Below are 23,206 nucleotides of genomic sequence, written 5' to 3'. Positions count from 1 at the left end.
ATATAATTCGCTATAAATGCTCTTCCATTTAGAAATAGACAAGGGTGTTAATCAAAACTATAACAATAGTACAGGTATAGTGTATCAGGGATCCAAATCCAAATATTTGTTTTATTCCATTTTTTTATAGGGTAACTCTACTTGCTCTGGTGTCAAGGTGTGTTACAGAACACAGAAGACCTGCATTTCTATACCTTAAAGTAGAGAGCTGAAACTTTAAAAAAAAGTAAAACAATGAACTTCAAGCTAATTTATATTCCAGTGAACTACTGGCCTTTTAATTTGCTTTAAGGAGTTTTCACTGATTTTGTTTGCAAATCAATTGTTCATTTGGATTTTTAAAGCAATTAATATTTGTCTAGGTTTGATAGTTAAGTTCCGTCCAGATTTTTTGACGTATCAGAGTTATGGGATCTCTTTCTTCAATACGACAATTGTTTACTACGGAGTTGCACCTTATGGACAGCTTGGACACAAAAGTGTACTTAATGGAAGTATTTAAATGATTAGATAACGCCATTTCACATTTGGTAGCGGATTAGATGAAGAGACGATTCACAGTCTGCTAGCAGCAGTAATGTGAAACTATGGCCTCATGTCTTGAACACACTAGACAATGGAATAGGAATATAAACTTTGGGGGCACATTACAAATATTACTGCAACTTAATTTAGTTTTAGAACCAGAGTATAGACAGCAATAACGAAAGCTATTGAACAAGAACTGCAGTAAGTGATTAAAAGGATTATGTTTTTAATACACTATTAGTATGCATATGCATTCTTTTTCTATTTCCTTTGGAGTCACACTGATCAAACTAACTCACATCATAAATAAGATTAAAGCAAGTGGCAACCAAAAGAAAGACATAGCATGAGTTCAGAGGCACTGTTTTCAGTTGTTAAAATATAGTGCTTTCTTTAAAAAAAAAGAAAAAAAAACAGGTTTATCTATCACAATACAATTAGTTTGAGATAATTGAGGGTTCAAACTATTTAGTATCATAGTTTTTGAATGTGCAGTGGTTCAAAGTATTTCTGAAATTGTTTAGAACAATTTGTTACATCGTTTAAAAATCAACTCAGAATGTAGTAGGAAATGCACTGATTTCATGAGGATTACAGACTGAATTGAATGTTTATAGTGTTTCATCAGGAAAGCACCCCAAAGCTCCAATAAAACCTCCAAATTACATACTACAAAACACTGTAGCAAAAGAGAAAATTTAAGCACAATGGCACGTACTTTAACTATGCCACCTGTACACTCCTTACCTTGTCCACAAGGGTTACTCAGGAGATTCCGAGAGAAAGGCATTTTTACATACACACGACCCCACGGTATATCCGGCTGTAGTCTTGATGCATCCAAAAGCTCCAAACGCTGTTCTCGCTTACATTTCAGAATCCACAAGGTAGGTGTGTCCACTAGACCGCGCCACCTTCGGCTGACACACCTACAGTGCAACAACAGATCCTGCGCAGGGACAAAGCTGAGCACGTGAAGAAGCAGCTCATCCATTAGTGGATTTAGGTCCATCCAGAAGGTAACGTTTCTAGCTGATACTAAGAGTCTTGACGGCTGGCTTCCAAGAAGTTCCCCAGACTTTACAATGACCGATGACTTTGTTATCCTTGCCCCATAGTGCCCACGCCAGTAAAGAACATCCTTTCCTTTGTGCAGAAAATGCACAAAACGCACTCCAGGGCCATAGTGTCTAAATGTGTGAGAAACCTGGATAGAAAAGACAAAATCTTAACTGAAGAAAAGAAGTCGCATCCTTTCACATCTCACTTCCTTATATCTGTTCTTGACCAGCAGATCTTCAAATTGATAGACACACATGGGTCTGTGTTAACTATAAATAAAACCAATTAAGAAACGCCTCTATTCTACAAATTATCACCTTCAAACCTGCTGATGGTCTCCTATGGTTACACAGGAGTTGACAGCTGCCTGTTTGTAGCCTTAGATTGGATATGGTTTCTTGAATCCCTCAATACATTTCCTAAATTTGTTTCTGTACATGCTGGCCATTTCCTCTGATGAACGCAACCCTCTGATTAGTGTAACCTATATTAAAGTATTTGATTATTTCCCTGGCTGCTAACAACTCTTGAGAAATGCACCCTTTTAGGTAACACAAAATACCTCACGATATCTGCGATGGCTATCTCTGGGAAGAGTGTGTGGACCTTCTTCAAACTCATCGATCACTCGCCTTCGGCCCGTAGACATTAGCTGTACATGTATTTTGTACTTGCCTCCAAACTCTGGATGCGGAGCAAACCTTAGGAATAAGTAGATGAGTGTTAGAAGCAGCTCTCCGTAATGTGCAAACAGTCAGGAAAGTGTTGAAAGCTGTAAGAGAGGAACTTTACTCAATTTACTACAGAGATTGGGCATTAAATGGGAGGTCCACAAATCCTGTCAAAAAAACACATTCTTAAACCTTTAATTATCTCTACATTCATGCAGGAACTCTGAAGTCATTTTAGTTGAAAACATTTTCAGTTTGAAAATAATCTGCTAAGAAAAAAAATGCAGCCACCAAGCCCACGTATTTTGTGAATGAAAATTCAAGGAGGCGAATCAACACCCAATGGAAGGATCTTAAATGGCAGTGGTGGCCAGCCACTTCAGGTGTCAACTCTCATGGTCTGACATGCATGAGAATTTAGGAGAATCTTGGAGATCTGAGGAAGTCAAAAAACCTTTCGGATTGTGGAGCAGAGTGCTTTTTTGTGTTACAATGCAAAATGATTACTTCCTGTTTAACTGGCTAGGATCTGTCTCAATTCGCCTAATTTCTTCTTGACAAGGAAAAAATGGGAATAAAATCAGTATTTCACTGGGTATAAGGTACCTGTTGTACTACTCCCTTTTTAGGGCTCACCTATGCAGCGCGCATGCGTGCAAAGGAGGCCCTTTAGCCATCGCTCTGCTCATTTTCAAGCACACACTCGTGCTTGTGGCGGCATCCACCTTGCGGGAGCGAGCAGCGGCGTGCCACAAGCACGAGTACAGTGCTTGAAAATGAGCAGCAGACCACCCGCGGGCTCACCTCCTGCTCCCCTCTCTCTCACAACAAACTTTCGCGGCAGTGGGGCCGCGCTTGTTTTTCGATGCTTGTTCACCTTTCCTTTCTCCGTATAGCCCCCCCCCCCCAATGCCAGCACCTTCTCTCTTTTCCTTTCACTTTCCTTACCTCTCCTTCATCCCCATTTTGCTTTTTGCATCCATTCCTCTACTGCATTCCACCTTGATTTTCCTACTATTGTGGTTACTCCTCTCCTCCCAAACCCACACCTCAACCGTTTCGCCACCTTGGTTTTCATTTTGCCTTCTCTCCACTCATACCTCACCTTCCTTTCACAGACTCAATCTAGTCGATGTCCACCATTCCTCCCTCATTTCTTGCCTTAGCTCACCATGAACATTCCCTGCTACGGCCCTCGTACCACACTCTCACTACTCCCTCCGTGCTCACAATGTGTTCCTGCTACGCCATTTGTGCTGGACTCACTCCTCCCTCAGTCCTTACTTTGCTCACCTTGAACATTCCATGCTGGGCCCGATTCGCATTTCGGTTTGGTTTACACTCACAAAGAGCCACTTTTGTAAGTGTGAACGAACTCAAGCAACTCTCAAAGGCTGGTTTTACACTTGTAAAAGGATTACTCAACAGGATCATTTTGTGATTAAGTCAACAGCCGTAGGCGTTCTGGACTCTCACAAATGCTTCTTATTTATAGGGATTTACAATTGTTTTTTCCTGATCCATTCCTCTCCTGGGAATAGACATTTTCCACTGTTGAGGGAAGGAGTAAGTCTCTTTCCAGGGTGACAATGGAGCACCCAAAAAATTAGAGAGGTGTAAAAAAAAAAAAAAGTTCATCCACAGGGCAAAATACTTTCCTTTTAATTTTTTTAAAAAGAAAGTTATACATGTATATACACCCAATTGTACACCATTCACAAATGTTGCCCTGAAGTATGTCTGAAAAATTCTGTGGCAAATCATTGTGAATTGCAAATACTTGGAAATGTGAGGTCCCAAACTTGTGTGTGTGTGTGTCTGGGTGAGTGTGTGAGAGAGGGAGAGTACATTTATTTATTTATTATTTTTGTGACTCTGTGCCTATGCCACTTCCTGGCTCGCTCTCGGGTGCCTTGCCTTTACACATTCCCCCTGCTTCTCCAGATCACACAGCCCCGCTTTCCTTGCCTGGGGCGGGAAGGATGTTGGAGCCAGGTCTTTCTTAGCACTCTGCACAGACCTGTGCTCTTAGCACTTCCTGTTTTTCTAGTGTTCAGCAATGGCTGTGAGGAATGGGCGTGTGTGCCGCGTAGCACTGCTCGTCTGGACACTTCTTGGGACGGGCCAGTGCACCCTGGCTTCTGTGACACGTGAACGTCGCCCAAGGCACTTTGGCGACCTGTCACCCTTCATGTCCGCCACCTTCGCCTTAACCCGTTTATGGATCATTCCGGGTTCTCACAGTAGGAGCAATTTACGTGCGTAAAGAAGGGTCTATTACTCAATAGGGAAGAAAGCGTGTTCTACCTGGATGCGTGACATCAGGGGAGGTCACTCAGGTCGCCATCATGAAATGGAGGTTACAGCTCCGACTACAGAGTGTCTGGTGGCAGAACAGTTGTGAGCACACAGTACATCTGTGATGTTGTTCAGTGCAGGTTAGAGCACTGCACGACCCTGGTGTTTACTGCTCACTACCAGGATGTTTAAAGTACTTTTCTCTTGCTTATACACGTGAGCACCATATTTCTCCGGTGTTCACTACAGCTGTGAGTACAGTGTGTCTCTGCTGTTCAGCACAGGGTGTGTAAAGTCCATCTCTAATGCTCAGTGCAGACTTCAGTACACTAAGCCTCGGTGAGCACAGTATCCTTTCGGTGCACAGTACTGGTGTGAGTACAGTATGCCTCAGTACATGTGAGTACAGTATGTACCAGCACCTGTGAGTAAAGTATGCCTCTAGTCCTCAGTACGTGTAAGTATAGCATACCTGTGAACCAGTGGACCTGTGAGTACAGCCCTCAATACATGTGAGTACAGTATGCCTCTGGTCCTAAGTACCTGTGCGTACAGTATCCCTCTGGCGCGCAGTGCCTCAGTACCTGCGAGTACAGTATGCCTCTGGTCCTCACTACCTGCGAGAACAAAATCTCTCTGGTGCAGTGCCTCAGCACCTGTGAGTACACTATGCCACTGGTCCTCCGTATCTGTGAGTAGTCCTCCATACCTGCGAGTACAGTATACTTCTGGTCCTTCGTACCTGTGAGTCCATTTGCCTTAGATCCACAATACCTGCGAGTACAGTCCTCAGTACCTGTGAGTACAGTATACCTCTGGTCCTCCCTACCTGCGAGTACAGTATCCCTCTGGTGCAGTGCCTCAGTACCTGTGAGTACAGTATGCCTCTGGTCCTCACTACCCGTGAGTACAGTATCCAGGCCCGGTTCTAGCGGGTGGGCCAGGCCCACCCAAATATAAGCCTGCCCACCCAAACAGTAGCCTTGGCCCACAGTAGTGAGGGCTGAAGGCAGGCGAGGCTTTGTTTACTTTTTTCACCCCTTCATCTCGGCATGGGGAAAGGTGACGAATCCTTTCTTTGACACTGGTAACCTTTGGTAACCTTTGCCTACTGTCCTGCTGCGTTCTTTTTCTACGCAGCTCAGGCGAATAGAAATTTATTTATTCGTAGTCCCTTTTCCTAACCCCTGCAGTGGCTTATCACATCAGGCTGTGACACAAAGTTTGACTAATGGAGTAGGTAAGAGAATGTGTTGCTACATTTTTTTCTTTTTGAAATCGGCACAGGCCCAGCAGGACTTCGTGTGTGTGCTTCATTTGAACGGTTCTTATCTTGATCATGGCCGTGCAGGACAACAATAAGACATTACAAAATGCCCAGATAACGCTGGTGATTAATGAACATTCTGGAGAGCAATCAATTGTCTGTTAGTAGTTTTTAAATGCAGATGAACTGTATTGTATCTGGATAGCTCAGTGGGTTACTGCGTTTGTCACAGAGACCCATGTGTTACTTGCAGTTCAGAAGTTACAATCGTATCGTAGGACAGTGACCTATGAACTGTCATCTAAGAGCTGCCTACAAACATGAATGGTTAGTACTTCACATTTTTTGTTTTGTGATATAGTTAGAACTTCCCCAGTCTTTCGTTATTCTAATGTTGCTAAAATGAGTATGTTTGGACAGATATACATTTTTATCAGTAAAGCTGACCCCCATGGAATACTCTTTAAATCCTAAGGTTTTGTTTCCCCAGACCAAACCCTCTTAACATATCCCACCCACCAGTATGTGATTCATACAACTTGTAATCCTCATTGGCTTATGTGACATTCCCTATAGACTGATTTACATACTTGTATCATTCATTGTCTCTGTATAATGCGTGTGTGATGCAAAATACTGACACACACTACACTGATATGAGTAGCACTATACAACAAATGAAATGCATATGAGAGAGGGGCCACGTAAAGAGGAGTGGCACAGTTGGAGGGTGGCAGTGAGGGAATCCGAGGAGGTGGTAGTGGGAGGGGCTATGGAGCGATGAGGGGCACTTTTGGAGGGTGGCAGTGAGGGAGTCCGAGGAGGAGGTCATGAGGGGGAGTTGCTATGGAGAGATGAGGGGCACTTGTGGAGGGTGGCAGTGAGGGAATCCGAGGAAGAGGTCATGAGGTGGAGGGGGAGAGATGAGGGGCACTGGTGGAGGGTGGTAGTGAGGGAGTCAGACGATGAGGTCATGAGTGGGAGGGGCTACAGAGAGATAGGGGGTACTGGTCTCCAAGGAGGCGGTCATGAGGGGGAGGGGCTATGGGGCTATGAGGGGCACTTGTGGCGTGAGGCAGTGAGGAAATCTGAGGAGGAGGTCAATAGGGGGGTCATGGAGGGATGAGGGGCACTTTCGGAAGGTGGTAGTAAAGTTATTTAAGGAGAAAGAGGTTATTGGTGTGGCGCCAAATAAAACTTTTGCATCAGCGATAAAGGTGGGCCTGTCATGGCCTTTCTGTTTTTGTTTATTTAATTAGCAGTCAGGTCATAAGGGCTACTGTGGAACATACTTTAAAGAGTGTGCTAATTACATGTACTGCTATATTCAATGTTTTAAGTTTGAAGGTGATTTTTCTAATGTTTTTACCGGGCAAAATGAAAGTGGAGGCCAATGGTGCCTGATATGGGGCTGGGGTCCGAGGTCAGCTGTGACATAATGTGCACTGGAGAGGAGTAGTGGATATTCAAGCCTGTAAGTGAGTGTGTTGCAGAGTCCGGGGTCAGGTGGAGGTAGTAACGAAGAGGGATTCTCCCTCAAGGCTCGCACAGAGGGAGCCCGAGAAGTGTCACTTGCCTGATACTCCCACCTCAGAAACCTCCTCTTCCCATCAAAGGAACATTACATGGAAAAAACACTTTTTGAGAGTGATAATATTTAGAAAGAGATTTGGAAAAGAGTGTGTTTTACTGGGCCTTGCAAGACTAAGAAGAGACAAAGGAGGGCCTTGAAGGAGGCCTGCCCAGAAATATATGCAACAAATCGAGCACGCAGTGGCCCACCCAAATGCACCCTTGGCCCACCCAAATAAAAATTCCTGGAGCCGGGCCTGACAGTATCACTCTGGTGCAGTGCCTCAGTACCTGTGAGTCCCTATGCCACTGGTCCTCCGTATCTGTGAGTAGTCCTCCATACCTGCGAGTACAGTATACTTCTGGTCCTTCGTACCTGTGAGTCCATATGCCTCTGATCCACAATACCTGCGAGTACAGTCCTCAGTACCTGTGAGTATAGTAGGCCTCAGGTTGTAGGGCCTGTGAGTACTGTATGCCTCTGGTCCTCAATGCCTGCTATGAGTACTGCCTGCCTCTAGTGCTCGGTGGAGGGGTAGCACGGTGTACCCCGGGAGAGCTCCGTAATCACTCCCCTGGCTGTGCGTCCTCGTCTGTTAATGTTTACATCCAGCCCTCCTCCCAAACAGTGCAGCGGAGTCCCCTTGTCAGGCTGTTAATGATTGTTAATCGTTGCTGCGTCTCCCTGACTGGCTGATGCACTACAGTGATTAGGGATGTGCGCTTGGCGCTTGTAGATCACTCATTTAACGTGACACGTTGTGTTGCAGATGTAAATTAGAAAGGCAGGTAAATAGTACACCTGGATGTGTATGACTTTAAAAGTGGGACTTTAGGCCGCTATTTCGCCTTTGAAACAATGATAGGCTGTCCATTTCTGTGACTCGCCATAACCACAAACATTGAGAGAGCACGACGCGCCTGCTTATTTTTGTCGCCTGAATGACCCGTACATTCTCTGAACACACCGGTTCCCCTCCGGCGCAGAGATGTCCACCCTTCTCAGGATTGGAGTATCTTCGCTTTACACACACTTGTACCACTGGGTAAACTGTCTGCCCTCGGAAATCACACCGTCCGCTCTGTACACACCCGCTGACTAGGGGTGGCGGGGTTCTCTTCTGTGCACACCTGTGGCTATTCTCCTGGTGTAGGCGGCCCCTGTTCTTTGCACACCTGTGCACTAGGGGTGGGTGGCCTTTGTTCTGTGTACACCTGCGGTTGTTCTCCTGGTGTAGGCGGTCCCTGCTCTTTGCACACCTGTGCACTAGGGGTTGGTGGTCTTTGTTCTGTGCACACCTGCGTTGTTCTCCTGGTGTACACCGCCCTGTGCACGAGTGGTGGGTGGTCTCTGTTCTGTGCACACTTGTGGCTGTTCTCCTGGTGTAGGCTGCCCCTGTTCTTTGCAAACCTGTGCACTAGGGTTGGGCGGTCTGTGTTGTGTGTACACCTGTGGTTGTTCTCCTGGTGTAAGCAGTCCCTGCTCTTTGCACACCTGTGCACTAGGGGTTGGTAGTCTGTGGTTGTTCTCCTGATGTAGGCTGTCCCTGCTCTTTGCACACCTGTGCACTAGGGGTGGAGGGTCTGTGTTCTGTGCACACCTGCGGTTCTTCTCCAGGTGCAGGCGGCCCCTGCTCTTTGCACATCTGTACACTATGGGTGGGTGGTCTGTGTTATGTGTGCACACCCATGGTTGTTCTCCTGGATGTAGGTGGTCCCTGCTCTGTATACATCCATGAACTTGGAATGGCAGGTCTCTGTTCTGTGTACACCTGTTGATGTCCTCCTGGAGTCGATGGTCTCTGCTCTGTGCAAGCCTGTGCACTAGGGGTGGGCGGTCTGTGTTGTGTGTACACCTGTGGTTGTTCTCCTGGTGTAAGCAGTCCCTGCTCTTCGCACACCTGTGCACTAGGGGTGGCTGGTTTGTGGTTGTTCTCCTGGTGTAGGCCGTCCCTGCTCATTGCACACCTGTGCACTAGGGGTGGGCGGTCTGTGTTGTGTATACACCTGTGGTTGTTCTCTTGGTGTAGGCTGTCTGTGTTCTGTGTACAGCTGTGACTGTGTTCCTGGTGTAGATGGTCTCTGCTCTGTGCAAACCTGTGCACTATCGGTAGGGGTGGCCGGTCTGTGTTGTGTGTACACCTGTAGTTGTTCTCTTTGTTAAGGCTGTCTCTGTTCTGTGCACACCTGCGGTTGTTCTCCTGATGTAGGCAGTCGCCGCTCTGTGCACTAGGGGTGGACGGTCTGTGTTGTGTGCACACTTGTAGTTGTTCTCTTCGTGTAGGCTGTCTGTTCTGTGTACATCTGTGGCTGTTCTGGCTGAGACTGTCTCTGCTCAGTACACACTTGTACACACTGGGGGTCGGCGGTCTTTTTTTCAAAGCGCACCTGTTCTCCTAGCGATGAAATTAACAGTTTCTGTTCATTTTGCGTGTTTTGCTTTTCCTGGAGCACATTAGTTACACACCTTGCATACTGCAGCAGTTGAGTTCATTGTTCTACTTGTTCTACTCCTTGAAGAAGATCTAACCTCAGCAGGTGCTGCTATGGGGCATCTCAACCCATAGCTCGTGTTGTGAGCTGCCAGCAACCTTGCAAAATGCGTAACAAACCAATATTAAGCAAGCATTGGCATAGCCAATGGGTCTCGCCTATGGGACCTGCTGCATAACTAAATACTTATAAGGTCCCAAAGGCAACACCTATTGGCTATGCCAATGCTTTTTTAAAAAAATAGAAATGAACTCCTTTGAGGTGCAGTAGGTGTAGGTCCCTGGATGTATTCTATAGTGTGACAGTTCATAAAACATCTAGAACCCATCAATCTAAACAGGGCCGTTTCTAGGTGTTTTGCCACCCTAGGCAAGAATTGAAAAATGCTCCCCTCCCTTTTACTACCTTCACTCTCTCCCCCTGTCATCCAGGCTAGAAGGATTCATGCATTAGATATAAAAATAACTTGTATTCAACATTAAACAATAAAACACATCAACAATAGTATTGATGTAGAACAGGTTTACATATGTATATTGGGATTTTTTTCTTCAGACCTAGGCAAGCTCTGGATATAATAGCACTTAAACATATTCCATGGCTTCAGTTCGACGTAGCCCTTCATTTCCCTAGCCGCTTGGCCTCTGAGAGCAGAGCCTAAAAATGGTGCCACATTGTGACAAACTCCAGTATGGTGGTGGCATGTGAACGTGTACCCACGGGGACACGCTAGGACCACAAATTAATTTCACCGGGGACAGATAGTATTTTAAAGGCTCACATTGTCTTTCAGTTCAAGGATGTTGTCATTTTAGGGCATTCCAACTAAGGGGTGATCAGGAGAATGTCCGATGTAAAATGATCGCGTCCACTGAGAAGACGAAACATGAGAGAGGTCAGGTGCAAGGTGATAGCCGGTGATTTAATTTATGAAACGGATAGTGATAGAATGCCCTAGATTCTCGGCTGTTTAAGCATCTAAGTGACAAAGAGTATTGCATACTGCCAAACTGCTTCCTTTACCTGACCCACATATGGTAGTAGCTTTACCTCGGATTGGTGTAATTCTTTGTTATTGCAGTATCACACTCACAAGTATTCATTTGAATCTTTCAGCTGTGGGAGCTCCCTATCTGATCTATCCACATAAGTGCCACGGTATTACGTTTAAATCTTCAACCACAATATTTAGAAAACCATGGAGCAGATTTACAAGCCGCTATCGCCACAGGCACGTCACTTTTTATGACGTTCCTGTGGCGATAGAGGCTTCGCCTTATTTACAAGGCTGCGTTAAGCCACTTAACGCTGCCTTGTAAATAAGGCCTCTCTTACAGTGTGAGGGGCTGGGCAGACGTACCCCCCTCTGAAATGTTGGTCCCTTTCTCCGCAATTTTGTCATGTTTACTTATCTCTGGCTATAGGATCTGCTTATGAACGGCACACTGGCAATTTCCACTGTCAGCCTCCCCTCCCCTCCACTATCAACACTCCCTGAGGTCAGCACTTGAAATTGCAGTGAGCGGGATGGACGGAGATCCCCTGGAACTTAGAGCTGAATAAATCGGAGCGGACATTTGTGTAGGCCTCACATCGCCACATCTCTTCATTTTCTTTCTAATTAGGAACCCTCTATTCAGGTGTTATTTCTCGGTGAATCCAATATTTTGATTTTAAAACTGTCTATGTGTGACACAGACGGAAAGCCTTCAAATTGGCACTAAACTGCCCTGAAATGGGAGACTATCGGAAGAATGCGAGCAGCCGGAAATGAAAGGTGTACATTCCAATCGTTTTTTCACGGAGGAGGACAGACACTGTTTTGGGCTTTTTGTCAAACATTACTTCAGATTTATTCCTTCCGAATCCTTAACTATTGATCGTTATCAAGGGGATTCACAAAATCATCATTTTTGCAGCCCTCCCCCTTTTGCCGCCCTGGGCCCTGCATCTAAAGTCAGTTTGCCAATGTCTTTATTAAGTGGAGATTTGTCTGCCTGCTGATTTTGCAGGGGAATACAGTGACTGGGCCGAATAGGTCACACCCATCTTGTAGAATCTTGGTTGTGTGTGCCGCAGACTTCTTGCAGGAAACTTGTCTTGTGTAGGAGCTGCTGGGAGTACTGCTGACAACAGCCCTGCAGTTGGTACCTCAAGTTGATAAGCATTTCTGTAGTGAAACTGTCCCCCCTACTCTAGCTTCTCAAAAAGGTTTAGGTTGTCGCTGCTGCAGAACTAAGCGCTCTTGCTGTTGTCGTGTCCGATTTGATATTTGACATGTTTATCAAACAATGCTTCCAGGCACAAGGCATGTCCAGTATCTTACTGGGTAACTGAATGATGTTGATTTAACCCAATCCTGCCTTCGAAAGATTTTTACGCCCTTCCTTCAAAAGACTGTAGCTCTGATGTGTCAAAACCCGGTTGTCACAATGTCCATCACCATATCAATAATCTCAGATTATGGTTTTTGCTATTGTCCTTTGGCAACAAAAAAAATTAAGGTGGGCAATCTGACCACATCTGCCAATCTTATTTGCCCGGAATCACCAGAGTTGGATGCAGACATGGCAGGGAATCTATACCCTCTTAGATGTCATGTCAACCGATATTATTCCACTACTATTTAATTTAGCCGATTTTCTCTTATCTGTTCACCTTTATTCTGTTTCCAGGGAATTTGACCCATTTGTTTCTTGATTGTAACACATCTCCTATGTGTTAATCATAAACTCTGCTTCCTCCAAATTGTGCACAAACTGTGAATCATAAATCCCCAATGCATTTCGGGCTATGGTTAGAAGTCATTCATCAGGGGGTTAAATAATGCACTGCAGATGAAGAAACAAACACTATTCATACCGTTGTCTCTTCAGTAAACATAACTAAACATTCAACTTTCATAAACAGGAATATTTAATAAGGCCTGTGCGTATTATGCACAACTTTTTCACTCAATAAATGAAGATATTGTGTAATGCCCTGTTCTTATTGGATACACGTGTAAAAGAAATTCAGTGTTTTCGCTATGCTCCGTGATCTATATCTGAACTGTTTTGGATGTTTAGCAGAAAACATGTTGGTACTCCCCTCTTCTGTTTTAGTACATGCAGATGTAGGCCTTCACATGCAGGAACCCTCTCGTATTTTAAAGAATTTGCATTTTATATGTTAATAAATAAGTTGCACGAGGACGTACTTCTAGAATCATATCTTAAGTTAACCGTTCTAATCGAGCTTTCTCCATGTTTAGCAGTGATTGTTCATATCCACCATTTTTCGCCGGTTTTCACCGTGGTATTCTATTTAAATTACGTGTGACAGTTGTAAGTCCTATTTCTAAATCTTGGATTAGGATATTCCCATCAAGTGTCGTCACGTCCCTGGCGAGCTGGCACCACATTAGAAGAGTTCCAAAGTACTGTTATGACAGGTTCTCAACCCGCCTGAAAGTTGAGCTAGGTATGAAGTAATCTGAAACGCTATCTGGGTGTTCAGATGTTAACTTGGTATAATGAATGTAGGGTTCCAAACGGGCGTCTGCTGTTCAACTTCGTGTTGCACCCTGTAGTCGAAGTGTCTACTCACATGCTCATGGATCAATGTGTAGTGAGTTTACAATGGGGTATACCCTAAGAACTCTCTGACCTGGGTCAGTTAACATAGGTACGTGTATGATGGTCAGGTTCTATAGATTCTAGTCAAGAGTTAATCATGAATAAAGTTTCAAAGGAATTATTTAACGAGAATTTTCAATATGTAGTATACAAAAGCATTTATTTCAACATTTCCGTGACATTGTGATTCACACTAATGAAATGGAAACCACAAGCAATAAAGAAAGAAAAAATACCAATTACTTCATTGGATCAAGTGAGGATATCAGGACATAAGTCTCAGTTATTTTCTTATGAGGCAATGTTCTTGTGGAAACAATTCTTAAGTTTATAATACACGTTGAATATTTACAAAATGCGCTCGAAGTGACAAGGAAAGGGAGACAGTTAAGTGGGTTGGGTGTGGTTGGGTAGAGGTGAGGACTGGGTAAAGGGTGTTGTGACCTTATTACAATCACAGTGGTTTCAAGTGCAACCTTTACAGACTAATATAGTTCATTAGTTCCGTTATGTTCTTTAGCATAGGATCTGTATTACTCGATGGGTTGCTTCCTATGTTAAGAAAGTACTAAACAATCCGGTCTACGTTTCGACCCCCTGGGTTAAGGGTTGATTGAAGCCTCAAGCTGGGGTCTTCTTCAGGACAAAGATGTGCAGGAGCGCCTAAGAAATGATATTTTTAAGGAAGACTAAATCAGAAATGGTACTTCGAAAAGGTACTGTGATACTACAAATACTCGAGTGAAAAGTGGGCTTCTTACTTCATATAGGGCCGTCCAGTGGCCTATTAGGGATGGACCTGCGTCGGTTCCATGTTGTTGTAAGAAAGCCTGAAAATGTATTAAAAGGGGAATTGAGGTACTGGGTAACTTAGGATGAAACTGTGAGCAAGCATGCTCGAAGAGATACCATCCGGGGACACTTACTAGGGCATCATAGGTTATCCAATCAACAGGTTCAGTAGTCTCAAGTCTGGGCGCGTCTGGATATTATGAATCAATCTGGAGATTAAAAGAAAAAGGGTGTGTTGTTGTTATCTTGTCTGATTATATGGAGGGGTAGTCAGACCAAAGTCGATATTTAAAACCCTTATTACAAAACAATTAGACATCTTGATGTGAAAAGATGTCGTTGTGGCAGGACCTAGTAAAACTGAGATTCCCCACATAAACATAATGATCAAGATTTGTGCGTTAAAAACGCAAAGCACAGTCTAATCGACTCTTACACCTTTGGGAAGGATGCAGTTCGACATACTCATTGCTGGACGGAAAGATATCACTTGTTATCAGAACACTTCTGAAGAAAGTTCGGCAGGCTTAAATGCGGTTTAAATGATCAAAAACACCGTCTGGCTAACGATCCATGTCGGATCAGCTTGTTTTACCAGCAGGGTAGAGTCGGAGCGTGAAAATTACCTTGTTTAGGAGTAAAGCACATCGGGTCCTCAGGACTCAATCCTCCTCCGTGCTTGTCTCAGCGCTGCCCGATCGAGAGTGAACCGCGAGGTGCAGACGCTGAATACCTCCTGGAGGCTCGGCGGAACCGACCAATCAGGTGGCAGCGCGAGCCTACTGCCAAGGGAGAGTCTTACAAGTGCGAGATCGGAGGCGTTAGGCGGTCTCCTTCGGCTCAAGGCACCATTCCGGCGCGAGTGCGTTTAATAGGCAGATTATATTAAAGAATTACAACTCTTATCTAATGGGGGGATAAAGCGTACAGCGCTTAATACCATCCTGTGTGGCCCCATATCTAATGAGTGGATGCTGGTCTTGTATGAGACTCTTACCTAGACATGTCTATCATTAGTCTAAGGAAGAAATAGATAAGTATGTAATACATATACAAACATTTAAACACTTTAAGTAACATGCCGACATACTTGAGCAAGCTGTGCATTATGATATGCTAGGCCTGTGATAACTCTTAACACAAATTGTAACTTGAGCATTGAGTAGTTGAATGGCATGCAAAATCTCATCAGTGTATATTCAGTATTCCATCATGCAGACACCATAGGGGTGTAATACAAAAACAGTGTACATGTTCACATGGCAAATCAGGATCCTAGAGCTATTCACAATCAATCAAAGCCATTTGGGAGAATGTTGCATCAAGTTCATTTAGTCCATTTCTTACGGAGTTAAAGCGCTGCATCCATTTACATTCTCTTACATTTAAGACAGAGTCTAAGGCCCCACCCCTGGGTCCAAGCGTGATTTTTTCTATAACCACCCATTTGAGAGATTCAGGTGTGTGGTTTTGTGACTGAAAGTGGTCCACTAGGGGTGCCCCCACAGTTTGACATCTTATTCTGCTGCAGTGTTGTAGTATCCTGTTTTTAATCTTCTGCTTGGTTTGGCCAATGTAAATAAGGCCACAAGGGCACAGAATGGCATATATCACACTGTTACTATTGCAGTTCGTCAATGTTTTCAAATCAATGGTGATGTTGTTGTGGGTAATGCTCTTAGTTTCAATGCATAGGGCGCATGCCTTGCAATTGCTGCATTTATAATTCCCAATAATATTGGGGAGATTCCACATTGTTTGTATGGTAGGGGCTGCTGGGGTGTCTAACAAAGAGCGAACTACCATATCTCTGATACTTTTGGCCTTTTTGAATGCATGCATGGGTGGTTCTGGGACTTCAATCACGTCTGATATAATACTCCAATGGTTGTTGATTATCTTGCGGATCTGATTGCTTTTGCTGCAGAAGGTAGTGACACAGATCATTCTATTGGCTGGAGTCTGGCGATTTCTTGGTACAAGTAATGTCTCTCTATTGTTGAACCAAGCTCTTTTTCGTGCTCTTTTGACCAATCTTTTGGGGTATCCTCTTTCCAGCAATCTACAGATCAGTTCATCTGATTCAGCAAAATAATCCTCCTTCATGGTGCAATTCCGCCTGATGCGGAGGAATTGCCCAAAGGGCAAGTTGTCACGGAGGGCCCGTGTATGGTGGCTCGTATACCTGAGTAGGGTGTTCCTCTCGCTAGGTTTCCTGTACAGAGTGGTGTTCAGTATGCCTTCTCGTTCTTTAATCGTAATGTCCAGAAAGTCAATATATTCATTACTGTGCTTTGAGGTGAATTTAATGTCTTCCGATTGGGTGTTCAGCCATTGAGTGAATGCATCTAGGTCTTGATCCCGCCCCGTCCAGATCATAAAGAGGTCATCTATGTATCTGTGGTATTCAGATATACTGCTCACAGAGGGATTGTTGGGTGATAAAATGGTGTGCTGTTCAAAATCACTCATATAGAGGATCGCCAAATCAGGAGCAAAGGCTGCCCCCATGGCTACCCCCTTTCTTTGCATATAAAATTTGTTTTGAAAAATGAAAAAGTTTTTTGTCATCGCAATCTCCAGGAGGTCTATCAAGAATTCAGTGGGTACCCCCGCAGGTTGAGGTCTAGTGGCTAAGGCTCTTTGTATAGTTGTTAGAGCTGGCGCCTGAGGGATACTTGTGTACAGAGACACGATATCCATTGTTACCAGTAGTTGGTAATTTTTGTCAAAGGGTTTTTGGTCAACTAGATTGATTACCTGCATGGTGTCCCTCAGGTAGGTAGGTGTCGCTTCCGCTAAGGGTTTCAAAAAACTGTCCACATATTTACAAAGAGGCTCCAGGAGGGAGCCACACCCAGATATTATGGGCCGCCCTGGTGGTTTGTTGGGGTTCTTGTGGACCTTTGGTAAAGTATAAATCGTGGGGATCCGTGGCTGGTCCACATTAAGGTAAGTATATTCTTTGTCTGTCAGGAAACCAATTTCCTTCCCTTTTTGGGTAAGTGTCCTGATTAGGTTTCTGATTTCCGGGGTGGGATTGATTCTAAGTGGTTGATAGCTGACTCCATCATTCAGCTGGGACTCGATCTCTTGTTTGTAGTCATTGACATCCATGATGACTATAGCTCCCCCTTTGTCGGCGGGTTTGATCACTAAAGTCTTATTCTTTTTCAGGTCATCAAGGGCGGTCCGTTCATTCTTGGTGATGTTTTGTTTCACATATTGTTTTGTCCTGCATAGTTCGAGTACATCTTTCGTAACCAGGCTTTCATAGGTTAGAATCCGATGGTTGACCATAGCGGTGTGGGGAGTAAAGGTTGATGGTGGTCGTAGATTGGTGAACGCTCTGGATGTATACGGAGCTTTGTGTTGGAAGTAGTTTTTTAAGCGGATTTTACGAAAGAACTTAGTCAGCTCAGTCTTAATGTTGAACAGATTCAAATGAGATGTCGGCACAAAAGACAGACCCTTGCTGAGAACCTGGATTGCATCCTTTGTCAGGATTTGGTTGGATAGATTCATGATTGGGTTGTCTCTGCTTACCAGCGGTAGGTCTTCCTTCTGGTTTTGATCTCTCCATGGTTGTCTTGCTGGAATCGTACTTGCTTGTTGGTGTAGCCTTGCTGGCGCGAGTTGTCCCAGTTCTGTGTGTTCTGTCCCCTGGTAGGTCGTCTGTTCCAGTTTCCGCCCCGTCCTCGGGGGGGGTCTCCAAGTGCTGTCCTCTAAAAAAGGTTGCTGTTGTCGGTTCTGAGGGTCTTGTGGAGGTTGGTACCATTCTTCTTGATTGTGGTAGCCACTGCTTGTCCCGGCTCCTTCGTTATCACTGCTACCACTGTAAGACGAATCTGAGAAGTTTGTATATCTCCTCCCTCCTCGTTGTCCACCTCTGTAGAGGCAGAGGTGGCTACAGACCTCAGAACCAGACCTCAGACCCTCAGAACCGACAACAGCAACCTTTTTTAGAGGACAGCACTTGGAGACCCCCCCCCGAGGACGGGGCGGAAACTGGAACAGACGACCTACCAGGGGACAGAACACACAGAACTGGGACAACTCGCGCCAGCAAGGCTACACCAACAAGCAAGTACGATTCCAGCAAGACAACCATGGAGAGATCAACACCAGAAGGAAGACCTACCGCTGGTAAGCAGAGACAACCCAATCATGAATCTATCCAACCAAATCCTGACAAAGGATGCAATCCAGGTTCTCAGCAAGGGTCTGTCTTTTGTGCCGACATCTCATTTGAATCTGTTCAACATTAAGACTGAGCTGACTAAGTTCTTTCGTAAGATCCGCTTAAAAAACTACTTCCAACACAAAGCTCCGAATACATCCAGAGCGTTCACCAATCTACGACCACCATCAACCTTTACTCCCCACACCGCTATGGTCAACCATCGGATTCTAACCTATGAAAGCCTGGTTACGAAAGATGTACTCGAACTATGCAGGACAAAACAATATGTGAAACAAAACATCACCAAGAATGAACGGACCGCCCTTGATGACCTGAAAAAGAATAAGACTTTAGTGATCAAACCCGCCGACAAAGGGGGAGCTATAGTCATCATGGATGTCAATGACTACAAACAAGAGATCGAGCCCCAGCTGAATGATGGAGTCAGCTATCAACCACTTAGAATCAATCCCACCCCGGAAATCAGAAACCTAATCAGGACACTTACCCAAAAAGGGAAGGAAATTGGTTTCCTGACAGACAAAGAATATACTTACCTTAATGTGGACCAGCCACGGATCCCCACGATTTATACTTTACCAAAGGTCCACAAGAACCCCAACAAACCACCAGGGCGGCCCATAATATCTGGGTGTGGCTCCCTCCTGGAGCCTCTTTGTAAATATGTGGACGGTTTTTTGAAACCCTTAGCGGAAGCGACACCTACCTACCTGAGGGACACCATGCAGGTAATCAATCTAGTTGACCAAAAACCCTTTGACAAAAATAACCAACTACTGGTAACAATGGATATCGTGTCTCTGTACACAAGTATCCCTCAGGCGCCAGCTCTAACAACTATACAAAGAGCCTTAGCCACTAGACCTCAACCTGCGGGGGTACCCACTGAATTCTTGATAGACCTCCTGGAGATTGCGATGACAAAAAACTTTTTCATTTTTCAAAACAAATTTTATATGCAAAGAAAGGGGGTAGCCATGGGGGCAGCCTTTGCTCCTGATTTGGCGATCCTCTATATGAGTGATTTTGAACAGCACACCATTTTATCACCCAACAATCCCTTTGTGAGCAGTATATCTGAATACCACAGATACATAGATGACATCTTTATGATCTGGACGGGGCGGGATCAAGACCTAGATGCATTCACTCAATGGCTGAACACCCAATCGGAAGACATTAAATTCACCTCAAAGCACAGTAATGAATATATTGACTTTCTGGACATTACGATTAAAGAACGAGAAGGCATACTGAACACCACTCTGTACAGGAAACCTAGCGAGAGGAACACCCTACTCAGGTATACGAGCCACCATGCACGGGCCCTCCGTGACAACTTGCCCTTTGGGCAATTCCTCCGCATCAGGCGGAATTGCACCATGAAGGAGGATTATTTTGCTGAATCAGATGAACTGATCTGTAGATTGCTGGAAAGAGGATACCCCAAAAGATTGGTCAAAAGAGCACGAAAAAGAGCTTGGTTCAACAATAGAGAGACATTACTTGTACCAAGAAATCGCCAGACTCCAGCCAATAGAATGATCTGTGTCACTACCTTCTGCAGCAAAAGCAATCAGATCCGCAAGATAATCAACAACCATTGGAGTATTATATCAGACGTGATTGAAGTCCCAGAACCACCCATGCATGCATTCAAAAAGGCCAAAAGTATCAGAGATATGGTAGTTCGCTCTTTGTTAGACACCCCAGCAGCCCCTACCATACAAACAATGTGGAATCTCCCCAATATTATTGGGAATTATAAATGCAGCAATTGCAAGGCATGCGCCCTATGCATTGAAACTAAGAGCATTACCCACAACAACATCACCATTGATTTGAAAACATTGACGAACTGCAATAGTAACAGTGTGATATATGCCATTCTGTGCCCTTGTGGCCTTATTTACATTGGCCAAACCAAGCAGAAGATTAAAAACAGGATACTACAACACTGCAGCAGAATAAGATGTCAAACTGTGGGGGCACCCCTAGTGGACCACTTTCAGTCACAAAACCACACACCTGAATCTCTCAAATGGGTGGTTATACAAAAAATCACGCTTGGACCCAGGGGTGGGGCCTTAGACTCTGTCTTAAATGTAAGAGAATGTAAATGGATGCAGCGCTTTAACTCCGTAAGAAATGGACTAAATGAACTTGATGCAACATTCTCCCAAATGGCTTTGATTGATTGTGAATAGCTCTAGGATCCTGATTTGCCATGTGAACATGTACACTGTTTTTGTATTACACCCCTATGGTGTCTGCATGATGGAATACTGAATATACACTGATGAGATTTTGCATGCCATTCAACTACTCAATGCTCAAGTTACAATTTGTGTTAAGAGTTATCACAGGCCTAGCATATCATAATGCACAGCTTGCTCAAGTATGTCGGCATGTTACTTAAAGTGTTTAAATGTTTGTATATGTATTACATACTTATCTATTTCTTCCTTAGACTAATGATAGACATGTCTAGGTAAGAGTCTCATACAAGACCAGCATCCACTCATTAGATATGGGGCCACACAGGATGGTATTAAGCGCTGTACGCTTTATCCCCCCATTAGATAAGAGTTGTAATTCTTTAATATAATCTGCCTATTAAACGCACTCGCGCCGGAATGGTGCCTTGAGCCGAAGGAGACCGCCTAACGCCTCCGATCTCGCACTTGTAAGACTTTCCCTTGGCAGTAGGCTCGCGCTGCCACCTGATTGGTCGGTTCCGCCGAGCCTCCAGGAGGTATTCAGCGTCTGCACCTCGCGGTTCACTCTCGATCGGGCAGCGCTGAGACAAGCACGGAGGAGGATTGAGTCCTGAGGACCCGATGTGCTTTACTCCTAAACAAGGTAATTTTCACGCTCCGACTCTACCCTGCTGGTAAAACAAGCTGATCCGACATGGATCGTTAGCCAGACGGTGTTTTTGATAATTTAAACCGCATTTAAGCCTGCCGAACTTTCTTCAGAAGTGTTCTGATAACAAGTGATATCTTTCCGTCCAGCAATGAGTATGTCGAACTGCATCCTTCCCAAAGGTGTAAGAGTCGATTAGACTGTGCTTTGCGTTTTTAACGCACAAATCTTGATCATTATGTTTATGTGGGGAATCTCAGTTTTACTAGGTCCTGCCACAACGACATCTTTTCACATCAAGATGTCTAATTGTTTTGTAATAAGGGTTTTAAATATCGACTTTGGTCTGACTACCCCTCCATATAATCAGACAAGATAACAACAACACACCCTTTTTCTTTTAATCTCCAGATTGATTCATAATATCCAGACGCGCCCAGACTTGAGACTACTGAACCTGTTGATTGGATAACCTATGATGCCCTAGTAAGTGTCCCCGGATGGTATCTCTTCGAGCATGCTTGCTCACAGTTTCATCCTAAGTTACCCAGTACCTCAATTCCCCTTTTAATACATTTTCAGGCTTTCTTACAACAACATGGAACCGACGCAGGTCCATCCCTAATAGGCCACTGGACGGCCCTATATGAAGTAAGAAGCCCACTTTTCACTCGAGTATTTGTAGTATCACAGTACCTTTTCGAAGTACCATTTCTGATTTAGTCTTCCTTAAAAATATCATTTCTTAGGCGCTCCTGCACATCTTTGTCCTGAAGAAGACCCCAGCTTGAGGCTTCAATCAACCCTTAACCCAGGGGGTCGAAACGTAGACCGGATTGTTTAGTACTTTCTTAACATAGGAAGCAACCCATCGAGTAATACAGATCCTATGCTAAAGAACATAACGGAACTAATGAACTATATTAGTCTGTAAAGGTTGCACTTGAAACCACTGTGATTGTAATAAGGTCACAACACCCTTTACCCAGTCCTCACCTCTACCCAACCACACCCAACCCACTTAACTGTCTCCCTTTCCTTGTCACTTCGAGCGCATTTTGTAAATATTCAACGTGTATTATAAACTTAAGAATTGTTTCCACAAGAACATTGCCTCATAAGAAAATAACTGAGACTTATGTCCTGATATCCTCACTTGATCCAATGAAGTAATTGGTATTTTTTCATTCTTTATTGATTGTGGTTTCCATTTCATTAGTGTGAATCACAATGTCACAGAAATGTTGAAATAAATGCTTTTGTATACTACATATTGAAAATTCTCGTTAAATAATTCCTTTGAAACTTTATTCATGATTAACTCTTGACTAGAATCTATAGAACCTGACCATCATACACGTACCCATGGATCAATGTGAGTATATTTAGACCATTGAAAGACACCACATTCTAAAAGTGGTAATCTCACCTGCAATGTAAGGGTCGGATACCTCTGCTCTGAACAGGTTTTTACCACATCAAATAGGTAAGAGGATGAGTAGAAACTATATTTGGGATTTGGGGTAGAGACTGATGGCTTGAGTTTTTGAGGGATCTATGTCAGAATTATATGAATATTGGTGGAGTAGGTCTTCAGGTCTTCCTTCCCTAGGATATAAAAAATATGATCTCAAGAGCACCGAGTTTGCAACATACTTGTAGGAATGTCTGACATTACAGCCAATAAGAAAGAGTTCAGCCACAAGTAGATTCCAGTCACATGAGGCCTGCATTTCAAAAGGCTAATTTATCGTTCTGGCTAGCATAGGTTGATGTCAAACAGGTGCATGAGCCCATAAGTCTACTTTTAACAAACTCTTTGGGCATGGAAATT

The 23,206-nt window shown here is 44.2% G+C and overlaps 2 protein-coding genes across 3 annotated transcripts in view; one reads left to right on the top strand and one right to left on the bottom strand.

Annotated features, from left to right (window-relative positions):
- The window catches only part of MRPS12 (mitochondrial ribosomal protein S12), a 793,384-nt gene that overhangs the window by 623,030 nt on the left and 147,148 nt on the right, over nucleotides 1-23,206 (top strand). The gene's annotated exons all lie outside the window — the stretch shown is intronic.
- The window catches only part of LOC147692676 (F-box only protein 27-like), a 264,145-nt gene that overhangs the window by 140,888 nt on the left and 100,051 nt on the right, over nucleotides 1-23,206 (bottom strand). For both annotated transcript variants that reach the window (XM_086938854.1, XM_086938855.1), the window contains exons 4-5: nucleotides 2,153-2,291; nucleotides 1,276-1,735 (exon numbers count right to left, since the gene is read on the bottom strand). In XM_086938854.1, coding sequence (XP_086794980.1) covers nucleotides 1,276-1,735; nucleotides 2,153-2,291 — 599 coding nt within the window. The remainder of the gene's footprint in view (nucleotides 1-1,275; nucleotides 1,736-2,152; nucleotides 2,292-23,206) is intronic.

This window comes from Lissotriton vulgaris, chromosome 9, assembly GCF_964263255.1.
Source record: "Lissotriton vulgaris chromosome 9, aLisVul1.2, whole genome shotgun sequence".
Classification (NCBI taxonomy): domain Eukaryota; kingdom Metazoa; phylum Chordata; class Amphibia; order Caudata; family Salamandridae; genus Lissotriton; species Lissotriton vulgaris.
The sequence above is the reverse complement of the archived record's forward strand: the minus strand, read 5'-3'. Positions and strand labels throughout refer to the sequence as shown.